Source organism: Ambystoma mexicanum, chromosome 1q (genome assembly GCF_040938575.1).
Source record: "Ambystoma mexicanum isolate Mex_15411 chromosome 1q, UKY_AmexF1_1, whole genome shotgun sequence".
Taxonomy (NCBI): Eukaryota; Metazoa; Chordata; class Amphibia; order Caudata; family Ambystomatidae; genus Ambystoma; species Ambystoma mexicanum.
Genome location: NC_090922.1, coordinates 1391088081 through 1391109635, shown reverse-complemented (window position 1 = coordinate 1391109635; position 21555 = coordinate 1391088081). Strand labels below are relative to the sequence as shown.

At 43.9% G+C, this 21555-nt stretch overlaps 1 protein-coding gene across 1 annotated transcript in view; it reads left to right on the top strand.

Annotated features, from left to right (window-relative positions):
- Positions 1-21555, top strand: part of LOC138548018 (cytochrome P450 4B1-like) — a 312989-nt gene that overhangs the window by 169226 nt on the left and 122208 nt on the right. Inside the window, exon 8 of the mRNA XM_069642250.1 lies at positions 14875-15065. Within this exon, the coding sequence (XP_069498351.1) occupies positions 14875-15065 (191 nt within the window). The remainder of the gene's footprint in view (positions 1-14874; positions 15066-21555) is intronic.

Sequence of the window (21555 nt, the reverse complement as noted above, 5' to 3'; positions counted from 1 at the left end):
TGGGTACAGATGCCTGGGTTAGGGTGGTGGGAGCCTACAGTGGACAAGAGTCCCTGGGAGATGGGAATGAGGCAGCCACTAGTCAGCCCAAATCCAAGATCATCCACTGCACAGCTGACTATCTTATTATCTGTCTAATAAAGCCTATCTTTGGGACTTATTAAGGCCATATGTGACACTTCTACCGTGCCTCTTCTCTTTGACTTCCTGACATTCCTCTGAGATTCTCACAGGCCTCTTCTTTCTGTTGCTCAGAACTCGTTAAGAGGATCACAACACCCTCATGGCATTGGCTTTCAAGTGTTACAAAGATCAGGTATCAGGTGACTGTTTTTAGAGGCCCTCAACAATCTCTTAGTTTTGTCAGAAAAGCATTCTACACAGACTTTTAGCAATGATATGGCACTATCAGGCAAACTTTTTTAAGGGACATTTCCCGGTCTCAAAAAATTGTCAGATAAATGTTCTTCAGAGAGGTTCACACGTCTTGAGACTTTGCAAGGGAGTATGTTTGTCAGGCAAGCGTTCTTCAGGGTTTTTAAGCAGCTTCCATTCCTTGTCAGGCAAGTGTTCTTAGAATCCTTAATCAAATGATTGTCTTGTTAGGCAACAGTTCTTCAGAAAATTTCACCAGCCTCCTGAGTTTGACAGGCAAGCATTCTTCAGAGACTTTCACTAGCCTCTCAGCTTTCTTAGGAAACCATTCTTCCAAGACATTCACAAGTCTCTTGGCTTAATCAAGTAAGCAATATTCATGTACTTACACTAACTTCCTGGCTTTATCTTGCTCGACTGGTTTCCTGTAGGGGTTCCTGTCAGAGCTTCCATCACCTGAAAGGGTTGCAGCCATAGAAGCCATCCAATGTCTTCAACTGCTACAAGATGGCCAAATTCTGCTTCTGGCTCCTTCCAACCAATCACAGCCTTTGCTTCCTGACTGATTTTCTTTCCAGTGTGCTGTGTCATTTTTTTGCAATCCTCACATTTCTTCTTTTCATTGGTACAGGGTTTATCGCCTAGTGCTGATTGGTTTGGGGCTTTTTTTTCTAAATATCCCTTGGATTGCATCCCTTCCAATTTGCAGAGGAAAGACATGTTTCAAAAGGTTAGGTGGCTCCTTTGATTCTCTTTGGAAAGTTGAAATTCATTGGGGAGAATGCTCCAATGAATGAGTAATTGTAAGCAATTGGCATATTTTTTACTTCTTTTCTACCTAGGTATGCAGGCGACTTGTCGGATGCCACTGTCCAAGTCTCTGTCTTTTCAATTACAGTAAAAAAGAATGCAGGAATGCTTGAGAAGAAAAATGCATGTTTCTACCTGAAGCTGCTCCAAGGCTGTAAGGCAAAGATCACAGGTCCAAAATCTAAAACAAGATCATTATACTGGAATCTGTGTCTGAACGGCCACACTAAACGAGCATGGTACATACCCAAGATAAAGTGATGTCCTTTAATTTTGAGAGCCAAACATTCTAGTTCCAATGTGGGATATTTGGTTTTTCTCTGAAATGGTTTTCTATATATACATATCATAGGTTTCTCTTCTTCTAACCAGGGTAGTACTGCTTTAAAACGTCCTTGCCCCTAATCCCTAGGCCTTGACATACTTCAATTAATCTGGGGACAGAGCCACGAAGACCAAGACTTTTTGAACTATGTAAACCTCATTCTTGACATTTCTGAGTTGCTCAAACAGGTGAAATGATTGGCATGGGACATCATGACTTCATCCATAACTTCTTAGACTTTATTGTATCCACATTTGTAATGTATTCACTTACATCTTTGAGTACCTATTCTTGTAGACAGTCAGATAACAGACTGGATGAGCTGGGTAGAGAATTACCTTTTTTAGTGTCTCTCTGGCTTCATAATAACATTCCCCACTCCATTTGACTGACTTTTTCTCTTGGCATGTTATCTATAGGTTGCCCATCTTGTTTTTTATACATATTTAACCTTTTTGGAATTGCAGGAGACTGTTAACATGTTCAGAATTACTGTCTCAGAGAGACTGGGAATAACGGCTTCTTTTTTTTTAAATAAATGTTTCTATTATTGCATGCAACCTTCAAAAGTCCTTGGCATATTGCTTGTAGTCTTCTTTAACAAAAGCAATACAGCAATAGCATATCCATGTAATGTTTGCTTGTTACTTACGTCTTGTGAAGCTAGTAATGTTTCATGTCCAATGAAAATAGGAATAGAAAGCTGACTGTGTGGACCATTCATCCTGCATACTGGTTTCTCTGATTCCCGTTGTTCTGCCTGGTTCTTCAGGAAAGTCCATGCTATACGGCCCACTCTGTGTAGCTGTTATACTGAAGAATTGGTAGAGAAGGCGCAACATTGATGGATGTTTAATGGGTGTTCTTTACCAATTCACTGCACTTATTTTCAAACATCCTTGAGCCAAGGGATGTCTGTCCAGAAGGAGGATAATGGTATACAGGACCTACTCCCTGAAATGCACTATCCATATCTATGGTATTGTAAATATATAGGTCCTGATGTTGAAACCAGCTTTGCATGTGCTACCCAGTGAACAGCTCCAAATACCATTTTTCTAGAATATATTATTTTGACTATTTCTCCGGTTTGACCACTTTTAAATTGCACCTTTAATTCTATAAAGCAGAGCTTTGCGTGCACATTGCTTTTCCTGTTCTTCTGTCCTGTTTCTTTTTGGCATTATACCCCATTCTATCAAGTACAGTAACAGTGTCTTCAAGTCTTTCTTTCAAGTATATTGCTGCCTGGATGTGTTGTTGTGTAAGCAACCTGAAGATTTCTGTTGAGAAGAGGCACCATATGATGCCCCAATTGGTCTTCAAGTCACCCTGCTGTGTTAATAACTCTTTTTTTTTTTTTGAGTATTTAATTAATCAAAGATTTGATTTTTACAACATCGTTTCTTTTCTCTTTCTTTTGTCCGAATTTGGACATCTTAATCATTTGATTCTTTAGGTTAGAGTTTCTGGTCGCTTTGCAAGGAGAGTCTTAGTTTTCATTTCGCTTCGCAGTGAGTTTTTCTGTTAAAGCGTCAAGGATTTTGTATGTCGCTAGTTGCCACGATGTCCGGTCACCACTTATCATCCTTTTCCACCATGTATCTTCATCAGTTACTGTGGAGTGTTGGCAGATATATTTCATATAGGGGTGGCGGATATTTGTCAAGCTTGGGCAGGACAGTATAAGGTGGCGAATGGTCTCTTTCTCTTTTCCACAGAATCTGCAGGTACTAGTCAGCGATTGCTTCCTAATGTGGCGGATTTCGTTGGTGTCCACAAGATTCAGTCTTGCTCTGATTATAAGATTGCGTGCCGCTCGGCTGGGGAATCTTTTGATGTAGTTCTGTAGGTCGTCACGTTTTTTCCATAGCGGTGGTAAGTGAGAGACAAGCTTGTATTCTGAGGCTGCATCTAAAGTGCGAATCCAGTCCATGTCTTTAGTTTTTTTTATTATTCTTGTAGGATTGTTAATCAGATCTTCTTCTGTACATTCGATGATTTTCAGTAGAGCTTGGTTTTCGTTTTTCCATTGACTTAGCATGATGCAGCTTCCCTCTAGAATTTCTTTGGACACCAGGCCGTGGAGAAAGGAACAGTTTGATATAATGCATTTCCTGTATAGCATCAGAGTGTTGCAGTCTACAGTGCCTTGAAGAGAAAGCAGACTGAGTTCTCGCCGGATCAGTGTGATTGGCGTTGAGTCCGGAAGGGCAAGGGTCGTCCTCCAGAAATAGGCTTCCAATTTGGGCCAAAGAGTCTTGGGTAAGCACGGCAACGCTTCTGATCCATATGTAACCATGGGGACCACTTTTTGCTTGTAGAAGTTCAGTAGCGGGATGGTGGAGAATTTACCAAATGTTCTGTCTATTGCTTTGCCTTTTGTTGCCAGGCTTCGGATCTTATCGAACAGGGATTCTTGCATAGACGTTTCTTTTGCTGAACTGTCCAGAGTTACGCCAAGATATTTGAAGCTGTTTACTCTTTCAATTTTCGTTTTTTCCAGGAACCAGTTGTATTTGTCCCGCTCCTCTGGTTTTGCGCTCCATCACCATGATTTTGGTTTTGTCGGTGTTGATTTCCAAATTGTTCTCGTTACAAAATAGTTGTAGATTGGTGAGTTGGCGCTGGAGGCCTATGGGCGTTAAATCCAGCAAAATAAGGTCATCCGCGTAGAGCAGTCTACTGATGGGTGTTTGTGCTATTTTTGGTGGGAAGGATCTGATTGAGGTTTCGGAATGTTGATAATCCCCCATGTAAGCGATAAAGAGGGCCGGGGCCAAAGGGCAGCCCTCTTTGACTCCTCTATGCGTGTTGATCTGAGTGGATAAGTTGCCTTGCTGATTTAGTCGTACTTTAATGTTGGTATCCGTGTGGAGTGCCTTAATCGGATTTAGAATGTCGCTTGGGCAGCCCCAGAAAGATAGTTTCTGCCAGAGTCTGTTGCGATCGACTCTATCAAAGGCTTTGGAGAAGTCTATAAAGGCTGAGTACACTTTTGGGTGACCGTCTTTTATTTTGCTTTTCAAGATGGTTAGGAGGAAGATGTTGATCGTGGTTCCCAGTGTTTTTTTGAATCTGGCTTGGAAGTTGTCATTGCACGGAGCTTCTGTGGCCCAAGATTGGAATTTATTTAGGAGAAGGGACCCGAAAACTTTCCCTATAGGGTCTAGTAGCGCGATAGGGCGGTAGTTTGTAGGGTCTTGCTTGTCGCCTTTCTTATGAATCGGGACCACTATTGCGGACAGCCATGTAGGAGGTATCGATTGTGCAGCCACGCATCGTGTGAACACGGATCTTATGAATTTGGCCCATTCGATTGGATGTGATTTCAGGTCAAAATTGGTGATACCGTCAGGTCCCGGAGCTCTGGATTTGTTCAATTTTTTAATGATGTTACAAATGTCATCTAAATCGTCCAGCTTTGACAGATGTTAGTTTGGTTTAGGCGATTCAGGTCAGTCGACAATGGTTTCGGACGCTCGTATTTGGATAGAGTGTTTGGCAGCTCGAAGAGTGATCTAAAGTGGGTGGCCCAAGTTGCTTCATCTATTGAATTGGTAATTTATGGTCCGGTAAACGAAGATGTTTTATTGAGTAGAGACCAGAATTCTTTTGCGTTATTGGTGCAGATGGCTTTTAGCATGGTTTCGGCATCTTGTTGATGCAATGTCCATCTGTGTCTTCTCACCCAAGATTTATATTCTCTCGTTAGTTCTTTGATGGTTAGTTCTCTGTTGGACAGGGGAAGTGTTTCAAAGTTGGAAAGTAAATGTAAATCTTCCCCACTTGGTAAGTAGGGGAATCTGGTTTTCTTTTTGGAGGTAAAACAGTCTCTATACGTTCTCAAGTGAACATTGTTGCTATGCTTGAGTTTCTACATATATGTTTACCAAATGCTGTTAGTCGCCATTGACTTGTTCTGACAGACTTTGCTTCAGCTGTAACATGTTTTTTTTAGTTTGGGTATTTTATGTTGGTCCCATAAAATAACATTATACAGATTCAAGATAGTTATAAAATCATATTTGTAATCCAAAATACAATTTAAAAAAAATGAATACTGAAACTAGACCTAAGATAATAAATGTTTTAAGAATCAACAGGCATCCATGCAAACAGAAATGGCAATCGGAATACTGCAAAAATATATCAGCCGTTAAGATAGCCAAGCAGGTTGAGTGCTTGCTGCTGTGATCTTTGTGTGATGTGCATGTCGCAGGTTCAAATCCCAGCAAGGCCAACTCAGCCTTTCATTCTTCCGAGATCAAGAAATGACTACCAACTTTGATTGGGATATATTGTATGTTAATATGTTCTATATAAAGTGCTTTGGGTGAAAGTGCTATATAAATAACACATCATTATCTTATATAGAGGACAAGTCTCATAGTATATGTACTCATAACAATTAACCCCTTAAGTGCCAATGATGAGTATGCTCGTCTTTTTGCATAGACTTGCATAATAGCCTGGCACTTAAGAACCGAAGGCCAAGGGTGTCAAACATGAAACAAAGTAACTTGCAGAGGTAAGCAACACATATCAGTCCAAAGAACCATACAATTAAATATAACATTGTGGCATCAATCATGCAATACGAAGGCAGGCATTTGCAAGATAATTGTATATCCAATCAAGAACACAGATATCATACATAGGGAGCCGGGAAGACACCTGTAGAAAGAAGGGTGAATGAGCAACATTGATAGTATGAGTGTTGAAAAATGACTAGGTTGGTATATCAGAGGGAAATAAATCTAACCCAAATGAAATTAATGATTTAAAAAGATAATCCCATTCCACTGTGTCAAGTGCATTTTCAGTGTGTTAAGCTATGTCCGCAAAACATTTCAATTTTCAATAATTTTAGAAAGAGTTGTATTGATCAGAGAAATTGGACATGCGCTGTTATATTTACCAGGTCTAGGAAAAAAGGATTAACAGAGCTACAGAAGATCATCCACAATAGTTCCCACTCAACATAAGATAAGTAAAGAATTAAAGCAATTTGAACGGTAAATCACATGCAAAGTGGGAATAGTCAGAAGAAAAAGCCTGTTGCTTTACTTTCTTAATGTCTCTTTGAGGGATTTTATGGGATAATATTTTACTGTCATGTTTGAAAAATCCCTATTGTTGATTTGCATTCCACCCAAATTTCATTTTCATTCAATGGTTTTACAGCCATAAACAGAGGCCTTACACTCCCCAGAATACTTTGCCTTGCCTTTCTGGCCAAAACTCAAGTAATTGTCTAGGCTGCAATTGACACCAATTAACTCTATTAAGCAATAATTGTACTACATGTATTAGTTTATATCAAACATCATTGAAATTGAAACACAGCATTGCTTATCCAAATTGTAATTGGTCAAGAGATGTCCATTAGTGTTGAATAGCCTACCCATAGTTCTAAAATAAACTGGTATGTCTGCTTATCAATAATGCCAAATATGTTTTCTATTCAGTTCCCCAAGCATTACCTATGATGCTATTCAAATAACGTGCAGCCTGTACTTGTTGTTTCAAATAGCCTGTAATGTTCTGACTATACATTTTTTTCAATGTGATTTTACTTGCATTTGACTTGGCTGCATTGTTCTCTGGTCTGTCTCAGGGCTGCGGTACTGTTTGTCTTGATATTAGCAAGCAGTGCCAGCTTCAGGCAACTCCTTTAGCATTCTCTGTTCACAGCTCAAAGGAACCGGCTACGTGTGTGAAATTGCCTACCTCGCCTGCTGACCTCTGCTGTTTTCTCCAGTGCCCTTGAATACTTCTCTCATGAGTCCCAGTCTCATACATGTTTCTCTGACAAAGTCAAAAGAGCTTGTCAGCGGGTGCCCATTCCTCAAAAAAGTGTGGGCACCTGACCGATAGAAAAAGATGCTTATTCCAAGTCCAGCTGAATCTCCATAGCCTGAACTCCGCCTCTTCACAGTGTCATTGCTGCCCACTCTGTCCCGAAAGTAGACATCTTCTCTTTCAGGCCTCGTTCTATCCTTTCAAAAACAAAGCAAAAAAATTCGGATCCAACCATCTGTCCTACTCCTTCCATATTTTGCAAATTTCATCTTGAATTATTGGTTGATATTTTTAGTTCACCAATCATTTCTATGTTTCCAATCACTGCCATATGATGTCATCTCTTGTGTTTGCTCGCTCCATGCACACATAATAAGCCTAAGTAACTCAAGATATGAACTTCCTTTCCATAACAAATGCTACACTTCAATTTTTTCGCTTTGCTTTTGCAACAATCACTTTATGAATGTCCTTCCTAAACATTATGTTGGAGAATATCCTTCTTATTTGCTTATATATAACCTTTACCATGGCTAAGTCATCTCCATGTGCTGGTTTTAGGACTTAAACTATAACCAAAAACTTCAGGTCTTTTCCTTTCTGTGGTGGAATGGCAGACTGCAAAACAATGGCCTCAGGGGTTGCTAGGAGCTGTATCTGGTTAAAATGAATTAGAAACTTTCCGGCCATCATTTCTGCTTTTGCTTATGTTACCCTGAGTCGGGCGGGTGTGTCCAGACGTGCGTCCTGAGACTTCTGAACCTATTGACCAAAGCTACTCCTCACTGATAATGGCAAATTACTCTGAAACATGTCTGGGGATGCTAATGGTCTCGTGCAGAATGGATGTGATATAGCAGTTCGGGCTGGACTGTGCCTTATGGGGTGGGACCTAGCCTGATTTGCATATGGTCTTTCCCAGTCTGTAGTGGCTTGGCAGGCTTAAAAGTGATGGTCTGGAGAGTTGCCCAGAGCTGTGCCTGTGGTAAAGATGAATTCTAAACCTTCCAGCTTTTTGTTTTGCTTATCTCACCATGAGGAGGATGGGAATGTCCAGATGTGGGTCCCGAGCCAGTTGGGCCATGCGACTCAAGCTGCTGCTCACTGATGTTGCCCAATGAGGCCAAAGCATGTCTGGGGATCCTTGTGGTCTCAAAAAGAAGGGATTGACCTAGCAGCTCGGGCTAGACCGTCACTTATGCAGTGGAACCAAGCCTGATTTGCATTTGGTCTTTTCCCTTTTGTAGTGGCTTGGCAGGGTGAAAAACAATGGTCTGGGATGTTGCCCAGAGCTATGCCTGTTCTTTAGATTAATTCTAAACATTCTGTCCATCACTTTTGGTTTTGCTTATGTCACACAGTTTGGGATGGGTATGCCCAGACGTTGGGTCCCGAGCCTGCTGGGCCTAGAGACCCAAGCTACTCCTCACTGATGATGCCCAATGAGGCCCGAAACATGCCTGGGTATGCGTGTGGTCTCATGAAGACGGGATGTGGCCTAGCAGTTTGGGCTGGACAGCCCCTTATGTGGTGGGACCAGTCCTAATTTGCATATGGTCTTAACCCCTTCTCGAGTGGCTTGGCAAGGCTGAAAAACTATGGTCTGAAGGGTTGGCCAGAGCTGTGCTTGTGGTTAAGATTCATTCTAAACTTTCATGCTATCACCTTTTGGTTTTTCTTATTTCACCCTGAGTGGGATGGGTATGCCCAGATGTGGGTCTCGAGCCTGCTGGATCTAGAGACACCAGCTACTCCTCACTGATTACTTCCAATACATTTCTGGGGATGCTTGTGGTCTCGTGCAGAAGGGATGTGACCTAGCTGTTCGGGCTAGAATGCTCACTATGTGGTGGGTCCAAGCCTGATTTGCATATGGTCTTACCCCTTCTCTAGTTGCTTGACAGACTGTAAAACATTGGTCTGGAGCGTTGCCCAAAGCCGTGTCTGTGGTCAAGATTAATTCTAAACCTTCCGGCCATCACTTTATGGTTTTGCTTTAGTACTTAACACCATTCTTTTTACTCTTTTTTTAGAAAATGCATCGTTTGAAGCCATTACCCCACCCCCAAACATAGATCATTTCTTATTAGTATGATATTTTGTTAGTAGCACAGATGCATTTCCTCTTATGTATTTGTATTTACAAGGCAGAGCTTCTTAATTACTAAACCAATGCATTTGACACATTATCCTGACACTGATAATTTGACAAACTTCACTTATGTTAATAAGAACTTTCACTGATCTATGGTCACATACTGGATAAGAACGTCTATATAGCTCAGTAAAGAAAGTATTACATTTGGGATTGAGAATGTCATGTTCAGATATATACATAATTTGGTAAAAATGAGTCAACACCTCCCGATGAGCTTCGCGATAGAAACTGCTTCCCCTGATTCATGTTAATGAAGGGAATCCTGAAACATTAGTTCCTGATTTTCAAGTATGCTGCTAGAACTTTATTTGTCTTTTTGGAATTCTGAAAGACATTGGCTTTATACTTCTGTATCAGGCAGATAGGGAGCAGGTGCAATTGGATCTAGGTCATCTGGCCTAAGCCCCGCCCACCATGTGCCTTCCTGGTTGCCACTCTTTTTCCCCACTTGGCAAGCCCCGCCCACCTGGTGCCTTCCTGGTTGCCATTCTTTTTCCCTACTTAAGGAGCCCTCCAGCCTCTTTTACTTTGCTGATGGAGAGCAGGTGCAAGTGGATCTAGGTCACCTGGTCTAAGCCCTACCCTCCTGGTGCTTTCCTGGTTGCCTCTCTTTTTCCCCACTTGGCAAGCCCCGCCCACCTGGTGCCTTCCTGGTTACTGCTATTTTCCCTACCTAACGAGCCCTCCAGCCTCTTTTCCTTTGCAGACAGGGAGCAGGGGCAAGTGGATCTAGGTCACCTGGCCTAAGCCCCACCCTCTTGGTGCCTTCCTGGTTGCCGCTCTTTTTCCTCACTTAGCAAGCCCCGCCCACTTGGTGCCTTCCTGGTTGCTTCTATTTTCCCTACCTAGGGAGCCCTCCAGCCTCTTTTCCTTTGCAGATGGGGAGCAGGTGCAAGTGGATCTAGGTCACCTGGCCTAAGCCCCGCCTACCTGGTACCTTCCTGGTTGCCGCTCTTTTTCCCCACTTAGCAAGCCCCACCCACCTGGTGCCTTCCTGGTTGCTGCTATTTTCCCTACCTAAGGAGCCATCCAGCCTCTTTTCCTTTGCAGATGGGGAGGAGGTGCAAGTGGATCTAGGTCACCTGGCCTAAGCCCCACCCTCCTATGCCTTCCTGGTTGCTGCTCTTTTTCCCCACTTAGCAAGCCCCGCCCACCGGGTGCCTTTCTGGTTGCTGCTATTTTCCCTACCTAAGGAGCCCTCCAGCCTCTTTTCCTTTGCAGATGGGGAGCAGGTGCAAGTGGATCTAGGTCATCTGGCCTAAGCCCCACCCTCCTGGTACATTCCTGGTTGCCGCTCTTTTTCCCCACTCAGCAAGCCCTGCCCACCAGGTGCCTTCCTGGATGCTGCTCTTTTCCCCTGCTTAATTAGCCCTCCAGCCTCTTTTCCTTTGCAGATGGGGAGCAGGTGCAAGAGGATCTAGGTCACCTGGCCTAAGCCCCGCCCACCTGGTACCTTCCTGGTTGCTACTCTTTTTCCCCACTTAGCAAGCCCCACCCACCTGGTGCCTTCCTGGTTGCTGCACGTTTTCCCTACTTAAGGAGCCCTCCAGCCTCTTTTCCTTTGCAGATGGGAAGCAAGTGAATCTAGGTCACATGGCCTAAGTGCCTCCCACCTTCTTAGCCCTGCTTATTCCTTCCTGCTCTTAACTCTTAGACCAAGGGCGTCTCTCGCCCGGGCGTTCGAAGCAAAGGGCAGACAAAGAAAAGGGCAGACAAAGAAAAGGGCAATTCCTGTTCGGACCAGGAGGACCCAGGGCCCGAACCCCTGCTCAGACAGCAGGTAAGCCTGCACCAACATGTATTTACTCCCTCTGTCCCCACAGGACATCCCAACCTCCTCTGGTCCCCCTGTGATGTTCCCTTGTGCCCCCCCCTTCTCGCACACAGGTGTTGCCTGTTTTGTTTGATTCTTGTACCCTGCCCCCCCCCTGCAGCCTACTTCTGCAGGAGTCTGTCCTGATACATTCTCGTTTCACCATCACTGTCTTGTGGCCAATGCTGGATTTGACTTTTATGGACTTAATTTATTCACAGTGCGTCACCCTTTCTCAACTCTCATGCTGGACTTACTTTGCATCTTGTACTCATGATGGCCCTGAACCATGCTGTTCCCATCTTCATCATGTATCCTGGCTTAACATTATGTGTTACTACTGACTTCTGCAATTGTATTCGCTCTCCCCTCTTGCTTCTCCACTCTTTTTGACTGCTTACTCCCGGTTCTCGCCACCTCTCCCTTTCTCCCGTTCCCTATCTCCTCCCCTCATTCCCTTACTTTCTTCTATGCACTTACTCTATCAGAATTGTCCCTGGACCTAGTATGATAGCAACCTCGTCTGTCTCCACCCCCTTGTTTTTTTTATTCCCACCTCCCCTCCAGCACTATCTGAAATGTCATCAGGCCTAGCTTAGTTGCTTGTTTTGTACCTCCCCACCCTTCCTGCACCCCTCTCCCTCACATTTGTTTTTCTCCGGCTCTACCAGAAATGTCGTCAGGCCTAGTACGGTAGTCGCCTGTCTGTTTCCATTTCCTTCCCACTCTCCCCCTCCCTTCCTTATCTATGTCTTAGCTCTGCACTATCTGAAATGTCGTCAGCCCAGTATGATAGTTAATTTCACATCCTTACTGTTCATGGCCTGTAAGAATGTCGTTGTATTTTCCCTTGTTCCCTCCCTTGCCTTGAAGCGCTTTGAAACACATTATTGTATAGGCACTATATAAATAAACGATCGTATCATATATCAATCCACATGCCTGCTTAGGCACTGTTTAATTACAATCAACATTAAGTAAAATGTTATGCCTCAGGAGATCCAAAGTAGGTTTATCATTGTATGCTTTCTCGAAATTGTTAAATTGCCTCAACATGAAATGGGTAAACTGCCAAGAACCTGTTTTGATTTTAATAACAATAAGGATTAAGTGGCATTTGAGAACAGCTTTGTAAATGCCCCGACTGTTACATATGGTAGTACCATCTTCTTTATATGAGAACAACATTGATCATGAAAGGTTGTGATAGTTTTCACACATTTCCTGTTGACAACAAGAGCTTTATGGAACCTTGACCTACTAGAAGTATTTTCCTTATCATGTCAATACAAAGTTGTTATGGCAGCTGTGTGTTCTGATAAAGCAATACCATCAATTTGGAAGTTAACAACTGCACCTGTAAGAAATTTGGTAAAACACATGTAGTCAATACGTATTAATGTGTCTTGTGGGAGTTAGTGGAAAGTAAATTCAAAGGGTGAGGGTTATGCCAGACAGAGAGAACGAAAGGACAAGTGTGTGTGTGTGTGTGTGATGCCAAGGAGACAGAGTAGGGCAGCATGCCTGAAAAGCACACCCAGTAATTCGTTCAGTCAGTCTAAAAGCATTGATAGTGAAGGGTCAGTTTGGGAAGTCTCAGAGGCAGTAAATATAGAGAAGGTGTTTGCCTCATTAAAATATATTTCGAGATTAGACATCAGGTAACATCATCATTTCAAATGATTGCTTTATTTCTCTGATTTATTTCATCGTCATCTGCGGTTGGTTCTACATCAAGAGTCGGAAGGTCAAGGTTCAGGGTTTTGGCTTTCGGCTCTGTGGTTTGGATTTGTGACATACAAGACTTAGGACAAGACCAGCTTGTAAAGCATAAAAATGCAATTCTGCACTTTATGGCGCTCAGCTTCAAAATAAATGCGACATCCTCAGAATATCAGCACTAGAGTTAGGCGGCATTGTAAGCAGATGTCCATATTTTCTCAACCCTTTCTCAACCTTGGAATAAACTGAACTAACATCAGGAACAATATAAATGCCACTAATTGGATTGTAGCCAGATTCTACTTATATTTATTAAACGCAGGAGAAGAGTGAAGGACTGTTGGTTTTCAAAGGTAAAATGGAGTGCCAATATGAACATAAGCTAAATGCTTAAAGCATATTAATGAAGGTAGTGGGGAAATAGCCCGTACCATTAAATGTTGCAGCCTGCAAACAAAGACATGGGCTTAGTAGTAAAAGCAATGAGTGGCTGCACATAAAAAGAAATGATAAATACATTCAGTCATGAAATTGCATATAATTAATGTGCAGCAATCATACATACACATTAGTTGTCGCGTGTCGCGTGGGACATGCAGACGACTCTGAGAACTTTTGTTCCAACTCCTGAGCACAGGACACCACGCAAGCCATTCTGTCTACATACCTCGGGGGAGGATGGGTCACCACGCCACAGCAGCTATGCATCTATCTTTATTTCTCTTGAGAATGTAATACACGTGAGAATAGGATTGCTGTGTTCACCTGGAACTGCTCAACATGCTCAAATCACTGCCACAGCTGGAGACTCCGGTTCCAGAAAAATAGTTATTTGCACATTGAGTTCCTGGTTGCAATCGCTCTCATTTTTGTATTTCACCACCACAGTGTGTATTCAGAGAATGCTCACATGTTTCATTCCACAAGAGGGCTAGAGGAACTTCATCAAGGGGCAGGTGACATAGTTGACGGACTGTAGTTCAGATGGAATAAATACGTTCTCTGTATAATTCAGGTATATGTGGGTCACTCTAAGGAGGTCTCAATAAATATATTCAGGTGGAGCGCCATCTCCAATAAATCCCAGTTGGGGTGTAAAAATTAACAGATGTTCCAGAACATCCAGCACTGGATGTTTGCGCATCCTTCTATAATACAATACAAGGTATCCATTCTTTGGGAATACACTCTTTCAACAGTGAATTGTGTTTCCAGCTGTTCTAAAAATCATTCCTTAAATTCTGGTCTTTGTCCCAAATCTGTCTGTAAAAGATGTGCAGGGACTTGTTGGCTTTTCTAGAGAGCTGTTTCTTAGATGCTTTCACCAACCTCGTGGCATTACCAGATCACTGTGTTTTAGAGACCCTCATCTGGATTTTGTCAGGTAAGTGCTCACCACTATTTTGGCTTTTACAGGCAAGGGTTCTTCCGGGACATTCACCAGCCTCTTGTCTTGCCATGCATGCATTTTTCAGAGACTTAGAGATACCTTTTTTCAATATCCCTTGGGTTGTTTCCCTTGTCACATGGAGGTGGAAACAAAGGACAGAAATAATATGGCAGGCATTTTTAATTATCATTTCAAAAGCAAATCTGAATTTGAACAAACTACCATAATATGTTATTGTAAATAATGATGCCTGTCTTTAACATCTATTCTCTGTTCTAAGTAGATTTGGCAACATTTTTCATAAACATCATCAATGAACTATCTGTGTTTAAATTAAATATTTCCTTTAATTTCTGTTTAATTTATGTTCATTAATGATTTGACTTAATTTGACCAAAACATTCTTAGTTTTTTATTGATAAGTGCTTTGATTGTGTATTATTTCTTATTTCATACAATGCCATTGTTTTTGATAGGATGAAAATGGGAAACCACTCTCCGACGAAGACCTGCGTGCCGAGGTGGATACATTCATGTTTGCAGGCCACGATACAACATCCAGTGGCATATCCTGGATAATATACTGCATTGGGCAATACCCTGAGCACCAGGAGAAGTGCAGAGATGAAATAAAAGAAATACTGGGAGACCGGGACACAGTGCACTGGTGAGGCTATGCTACTTTCTTGCACATTAGTTTCCTTTGTATCTAAAATGTTTGAGTAAAGGGCATCTTCACCCCCTAGTAAAGGGGAACTGGGCATATGCATAATACATATGGAATTCCACTGAAAAGAGCAATCATGCATTCATAGGGAAGAGTTAGATTAAGCAGGTGCCCAGTAAGTTTATTTAAACCAGTTTAATGGCTAAATAAATATATCTTATATATCTATATATATATAAAATATATATTTTACGAAAAAATAGGGGAGCCCCCAGCGTGTTCAGTGTGAGTTCAGGGCAAAGTACAAGGTAAACAAAAAAGAATGTAACTCACACTATAGGTTGACCGAGAAGTTAAGGTCTAGTTTTATGCTAGATTTACCAAACCAATGTATGTTCTGCTCCTAACTATCTATTTTGACAATTTTGTTTTCCCTGTTTATGTTTCTGAACAATTTATGTCCAAAAAAATCTTTAGTGTATTGTTTAGAATTATTATCTTTTATTTTTGTTGCACATTGGATATTCTAACCAATTTCCTTCTTGTTTCATTAAAATTTATCGTCATTTTTGCTCCAATTGTTCTCCTTGGTACTTTCCTATTTTTCTGACTCTTTAGGAGCAGAACATACATTGGTTTGGTAAATCTAGCATAAAACTAGACCTTAACTTCTCGGTCAACTTATAGTGTGAGTTACACTCTTTTTTGTTTACCCTAAATAAATATATTGCCTGGCAAGAGGGTATCTCCATATATAAATCATATAATGTGGTTGTGACCCACTATCACATGCAAGTATCCTATGTATTCAAGGGGGTTTGTCATCCAAGGGATGAAGCATGTCCCAGACCAATATCTTCCATGCCTCAAATGTTACACTTAGTTCCTCTTCCGACCTGGAGACTCCCGCACCCCATGTTTTGGTTGCTGCCTATATCCAGCGCTCTAGTACGTTATACCATAGAGCATATTGTGGGCCCCCAGTCCGTTTCCACGACATCGCTATGGCTCTTTTGGCCAGTATACATACATGCCATGTCCATACATTTCACTATGTATTTAATCATGGCCATTCTGGGGTATGTTCCTAAGAGGCATTCTTTGGGAGACCAATCATATCTTACTATACCAATCTTCCTGCAAGCTTGCTCTATTGTGGCCCAGAAGCGTTGTACTTTTGCGCATTCCCAGAACATGTGCATCATTCCCGCCCCTTCTGAACCACACCAAGGACACCAGGGTTGTGTTTTATTATTGAACCCAGCCACTCTGCATGGGGTCATGTAGGTGCGGTATAAGACGTTCAGTTGTACTAGTCGAAATATGGTGTTCCTGGACAGCGCTCGGGGGAACGCTAATACTCTCTGCCACTCTTTTTCTGCGATCTCAATTCCCAGGTCTGCCTCCCATCTTGCCTTTAATGCAGCATCCCGGGGGTTAGGTCTGTCCGCCAGCTGGCCGTACAGTCTAGACACTGGCTTCCAGCCATCGCTCAAGATATGCAATAGTGTCACCAGGGGATTTGCTGTCAGCTCTTCTGGCCATTTTTCCCACTTCCCTCTTGCCGCATGTCTGGCCCTTTGATACCACAAGAACTGCCCTTTCAGCAACCCCTCCATAGTATGCAGTGTGTCAAATTCCCTAAAGACTCCCTCCTCATATAGGTCCCCCCATGTGTATATGCCCCATCTCTCCCAGTGCCTTAGCGTTGCTAAGTCAGTTCTTACTCTGCATATGTCTGCGATAATAGGGGTTTCTGGTGAGTACGGGTGTTCAAGGTGGAGCAGCGCTTTAGTTCTGCTCCATATCCGTCGTCCCAGTGTTACTATCATGGGGGTGATCCCCAAGCAGCTCAACAGGACCCACAATGGTACTTTTAAGCATACAGGGGCCATCCGAGACCCATTGGGCGACAAAGCTGAATAGTACTATTCTTGGTCTGGGAGTTGTTTGCCCCCTTCCTTGTGGGGTAGGGTCAGGATGGTCAGAGATAGCTTATGACTCATGGAGCCCCATAAGAATTCCCAAATCAGTGCATCTAGTAAGCGGAAGAAGGAGTCCTTGATATAATGGCATACATTTTGGAAGTAGTACAAAAATCTCGGAAGGGTGATCTTTTTTACAATTGATGCCCTGCCCATCATTGATAGTGGTAGCTTGGAACAGAACCTCATGGATGCCCACAGTCCTTTCACCACTGCGCCGGTGTTGCTTTCATGCATCAACTCCGGTGTGTGTTTGATGTTGAACCCTAAGTACCTGAACAAGTCTAGCTGCCATTGGATGCCCAGATCTGGTAAGTCCCTGATGCTCCTACACCTCATGCCCACCAGCGGGAGTATGCAAGACTTCTGTCTGCTGAAGCATATCCCTGAGACTTTTGCATAGTTATCTAGTACATCTAGCATTACTGGCATGTTTAGGCTTGGGTCTTTCAAATATAGGAGAACATCGTCCTCATACAATTAAATTATATGGTCTGTTCCACCCACCCGGATCCCTGCATCGAAGAATTGTTTCCTAAAATAGATTGCAATTGGTTCAAGTCCCTGTATGTACAGCATGGGAGATAGTGGGCATCCCTGCCTGGTGCCTCTGCGTATATCCCAGGCCGATGACACGGTCCTTCACAGTTTCGCCCTAGCCGATGGTGGGTGTACAGTACCTCTATCCATCTGATAAACCTTTCCCCAAACCCAAATTCCTGTAGCTCTGTCAATAGCCACTCCCAGTATATGGAATCAAATTCTTTAATAGCGTCCAACGATAATAACGCAAAGGGCCCTTTCTCCTCAGCTGAATGTGCCATGACATGTTGGAGTCTGCGAAGGTTTGTCGTTGTATTGCGACCCGGTACAAAGCCATTCTGGTTGTTATGCACCAGTCCGTCCACCACCATAGATAGCCGTTTAGCCAGTATAGTGATCAATATTTTAACATCCTAATTAAGCATCGCCAATGGGTGGTACAAATCGCATTCGTCTGTGGGCTTGGGTATTGGGACCGCCAACGTCTCCCTCATACTCTTCGGCAACACCCCCACTTCGTACGCTTCCTTGAACACCTTGTGTAGCAGTGGCATCAGGGACGGTTCATATACTTTGTAGAACTCTGGGGGTAGTCCATCACTCCCAGGGGTTTTGCTAGTGGCTAGGGATCTGATTGCCTCGCTGATGTCTTCAGCAGAGATGTCCGCGTCTAGTGCCTCGCATTGTGTTGCACCTAACTTGGGCAGTCCGATCTCCTCCAGTGTGTTCTGGATATCATCTTGGGGCACCAGAGTGTCATGGGCATATAGACTGGAGTAAAATTACATGAAAGTGTCTTTGATTGATTGTTGTGTCCGGTGGGTCGTGCCCTCATCATCCTTAAGTGCAGTTGTTAGGTGTCTCGGGTGTTCCCTCCTACAGAGACATGCTAATAGCCTACTCGGTGTGTCCCCTTCCCTGTGTGGATTGATAGTTCTTGTTATATAATCAAACTTAGAAAGTCTCCCCCATGCCTCTTTGCATTTTCATCTCACTTCACACAGCTTCACTTCTTCATCCCTAGTCCCTTGGTTGGTGGCCTCTATTTGTTTGATTTCCTCTTCCCACTTGTCCAACTCTGCCCGTAGGGTCGTCCTAACACCCCCTGCATCGGCTATAACCTCACCCTGCACCACCACCTTCAGTGCTTCCCACACTGTGCCCCAGTGGTCCACGCTGCCCACATTTTACTCTATGTATCTCTCAAGCTTATCCCGGAGATCCTCTCTGAATGCCTGATCTGTAAGTGCTTCAGTGGGCATGCACCATAGTGGGATGGGGTTTCTAGGGCCCTGCATCATCAAGTTCATTATCAGAGGCGAGTGGTTGGAAATCGACCTGGCCAAATACTGTGCAGATTAAATTTGTGAGAGTTGGGTTCTGCCTTTGAATATGTGATCTATTCTAGTGTATAGGCCATGCGGCGGGGAGAAATAAGAGTATCCTCTGTCTGTGGGGTGCAGCTCTCGCCAGACGTCGACAAGGTCTAGGTGGGCTAGTGCTGCGTTTAATGCCATGGGGGCTGTCGCCATTCCATTCAGTGGCGGGGCAGACCTATCTAAGTCCAGGTCTTTCACGCAATTAAAATCCCCACCCCAGATGAAGAAGCACCCCCTATGTTGAGTTATCTTGGCATACAGCGCGTTGAGGTGCGTGGGGATGTTGTGGTTTGGGAAATAGGAGTTAATTATACATACCTCCATCTGTTCAATAGAGCCCCATAGTATCAAATACCTTCCACCTGCATCTGCCTCCACTCCCAGCAACCTAAAGGATATCTGAGGGTTTATCCACGTGAACACTCCTCTTGCATACTTAGAGTACGCCCCTCCATACCTCTGCCCACCCCAGCACTCCTTCAGCCAGGACATAGCATCTTCAGCTAGGTGAGTTTCTGGTAGTAGAGCAATGGGGACCTTTTTCCTATTCAGGTAGGATTTGACCCGATTCCTGCGTAAGCAGGTACCCATTCCCGATATGTTCCACGTCAACACCTTAACTTGTACAGCCATGGTCATTTAGTGCGGGCTCCCCCAGCCCCCCTCTCTTCGCCTTGCTGTGCCCCTTGTATGGCCTCAATCCAGAGGCTTTTCCACCCCCATAATACACCTAGCCTTGCTGCAAATCCCGTTACTAAGTATGACCTTTTCCCCACTCCCAACTTTGCGTTTGAAGACCTCATAACAAAAAACACAGCAAATACAGCAAACAAAACTACAAACAAAACTGAACAAATGCACCCAGCCGCCACTGCAAACCGGTGGTGCTCGGGTGCCCCCGCACCGCTATTGCCCATCCATGCCATTGTGTGTGGGATGTGTCGTGTCGGCAACAGGCCAGCACTGATCACTGTGGGGGTTAAACCAATGAACCCTGGTTAGGCGATCGACCCTGAAACAGAAATTCACAAGCAATTCACCATACTCCTCAGTATTACACTTTTCCATCAGGCTGGGGAAAATTCATGTGACATTTTACTCTGCATTGGCCAAATTGTTGTGCTCCAGCCACATGTTGGCTGCTGCTGGAGTTTCCAAGAAGACAGCTCTTCCCTTATACATCACCTTTAGCCGGGATGGGTACATCAACATGTATTTAAGATTTAACTGTCGTAACCTGGCCTTAATCGGGACAAAAGAGTTCCTAGCCCTTTGAACTGCCGGGGTATAGTCCGGATAGATAGCGATCTTGGAGTGATCTCAGGTGATTTCTCCGCCTTCTCTCGAGAATTTAAATATAACTTCACTGTCCCGAAAGTTCAGAATCTTCGCTATCATTGGGCGGCGAAGCGATTCTGGCGGTGCCCTTTTTTGTAAGGACCTGTGAGCCTTCTCGACTACAAATCCTTGCAAGAGTTTGCCGGCACCAATCTCTTGCAGCAAGAGGGTTTCCACGAATTCTGTAGGATTGGGGCCTTCCATCACCTCCGGAACACTGAGCAGGCGCAGGTTGTTGCGTCGGTCGATGACTTCCGCGTACTCTGACCGTGCTTCCAGTGCTGCGGTTTTTCTCTCAAGTTCCTGCACCCTCAACTTCAGATCATCCGTAGTCTCTGTTGTTTCCTTCAGGCCAGCCTCAGTGCCAGTCACCCTTTCCACTAAATTACGTATGTCTTCCCTCATAAGTAACATGTCTGATTTCACCTCTCCAATTTTAGTGTCATTGAAGGAACAAAGTGCTGCTATGGCTTCCAAGACTTGGTCCTCTCAATTGCCATCTTCCCGTGCCCCCTGGTTGCTTTGCGACCCACCACTTTTTGGCTCCGGTTCACAGGGTCTGGCTGCAGCAAAGGAATCCATTATCGTGGCCTTCTTTTTCCCTTTATCCAGGGACATGCCCCTCTCCATCAGTGTCAGGGCCGGGTAGCAGCTGCAATGAATCAATTGCCTGTGTCTTTCAGTCGTGCAGTCTTGGACGTGTTGGAGACGTGCACCAGCAATAATAACACCCCGCTGGGTCTGTAGTGTTTATAGTCAGGCCGTCTGCACAGTGTCTTAGTTACCACTGCGGAGCTGGCCGCGTAGGTTAGCTTGACGTTATTTATCTAGTGTGCTAGGTTTCTGCCAAGTTGACATGCCCCAGGTGGACGCTATGTCCCGCTAATTCTTGTTCCTCGCAAATCTCAAGTGCCGCCTTTGAATCCCAGTTAGGCTATGCCCAGTGAGGAGAAAGTGGATTAGTTCTGGCCTGCTCAGTATGGGATAGAGAGCAGGTTCCAGGGCCCCGCCAGAGTCGCAGCCCTCTTTTGTTCTAGATTATTTATGCCCTTCCAATTAGGGCAGATTATCTCTATTCATGTGCCGCAATCCACGCTGTGGGCATCTTTTGTTCTAGATTATTTATGCCCTTTCAATTATGGCAGATTATCTCTATTCATGTGCTGCAGTCCGCTCTGTGGGCATCCGTGCCGTTGTTTGTGCCCCCACTACAGTCTCATGTTGTGCCACCTGAACCCTACAGTG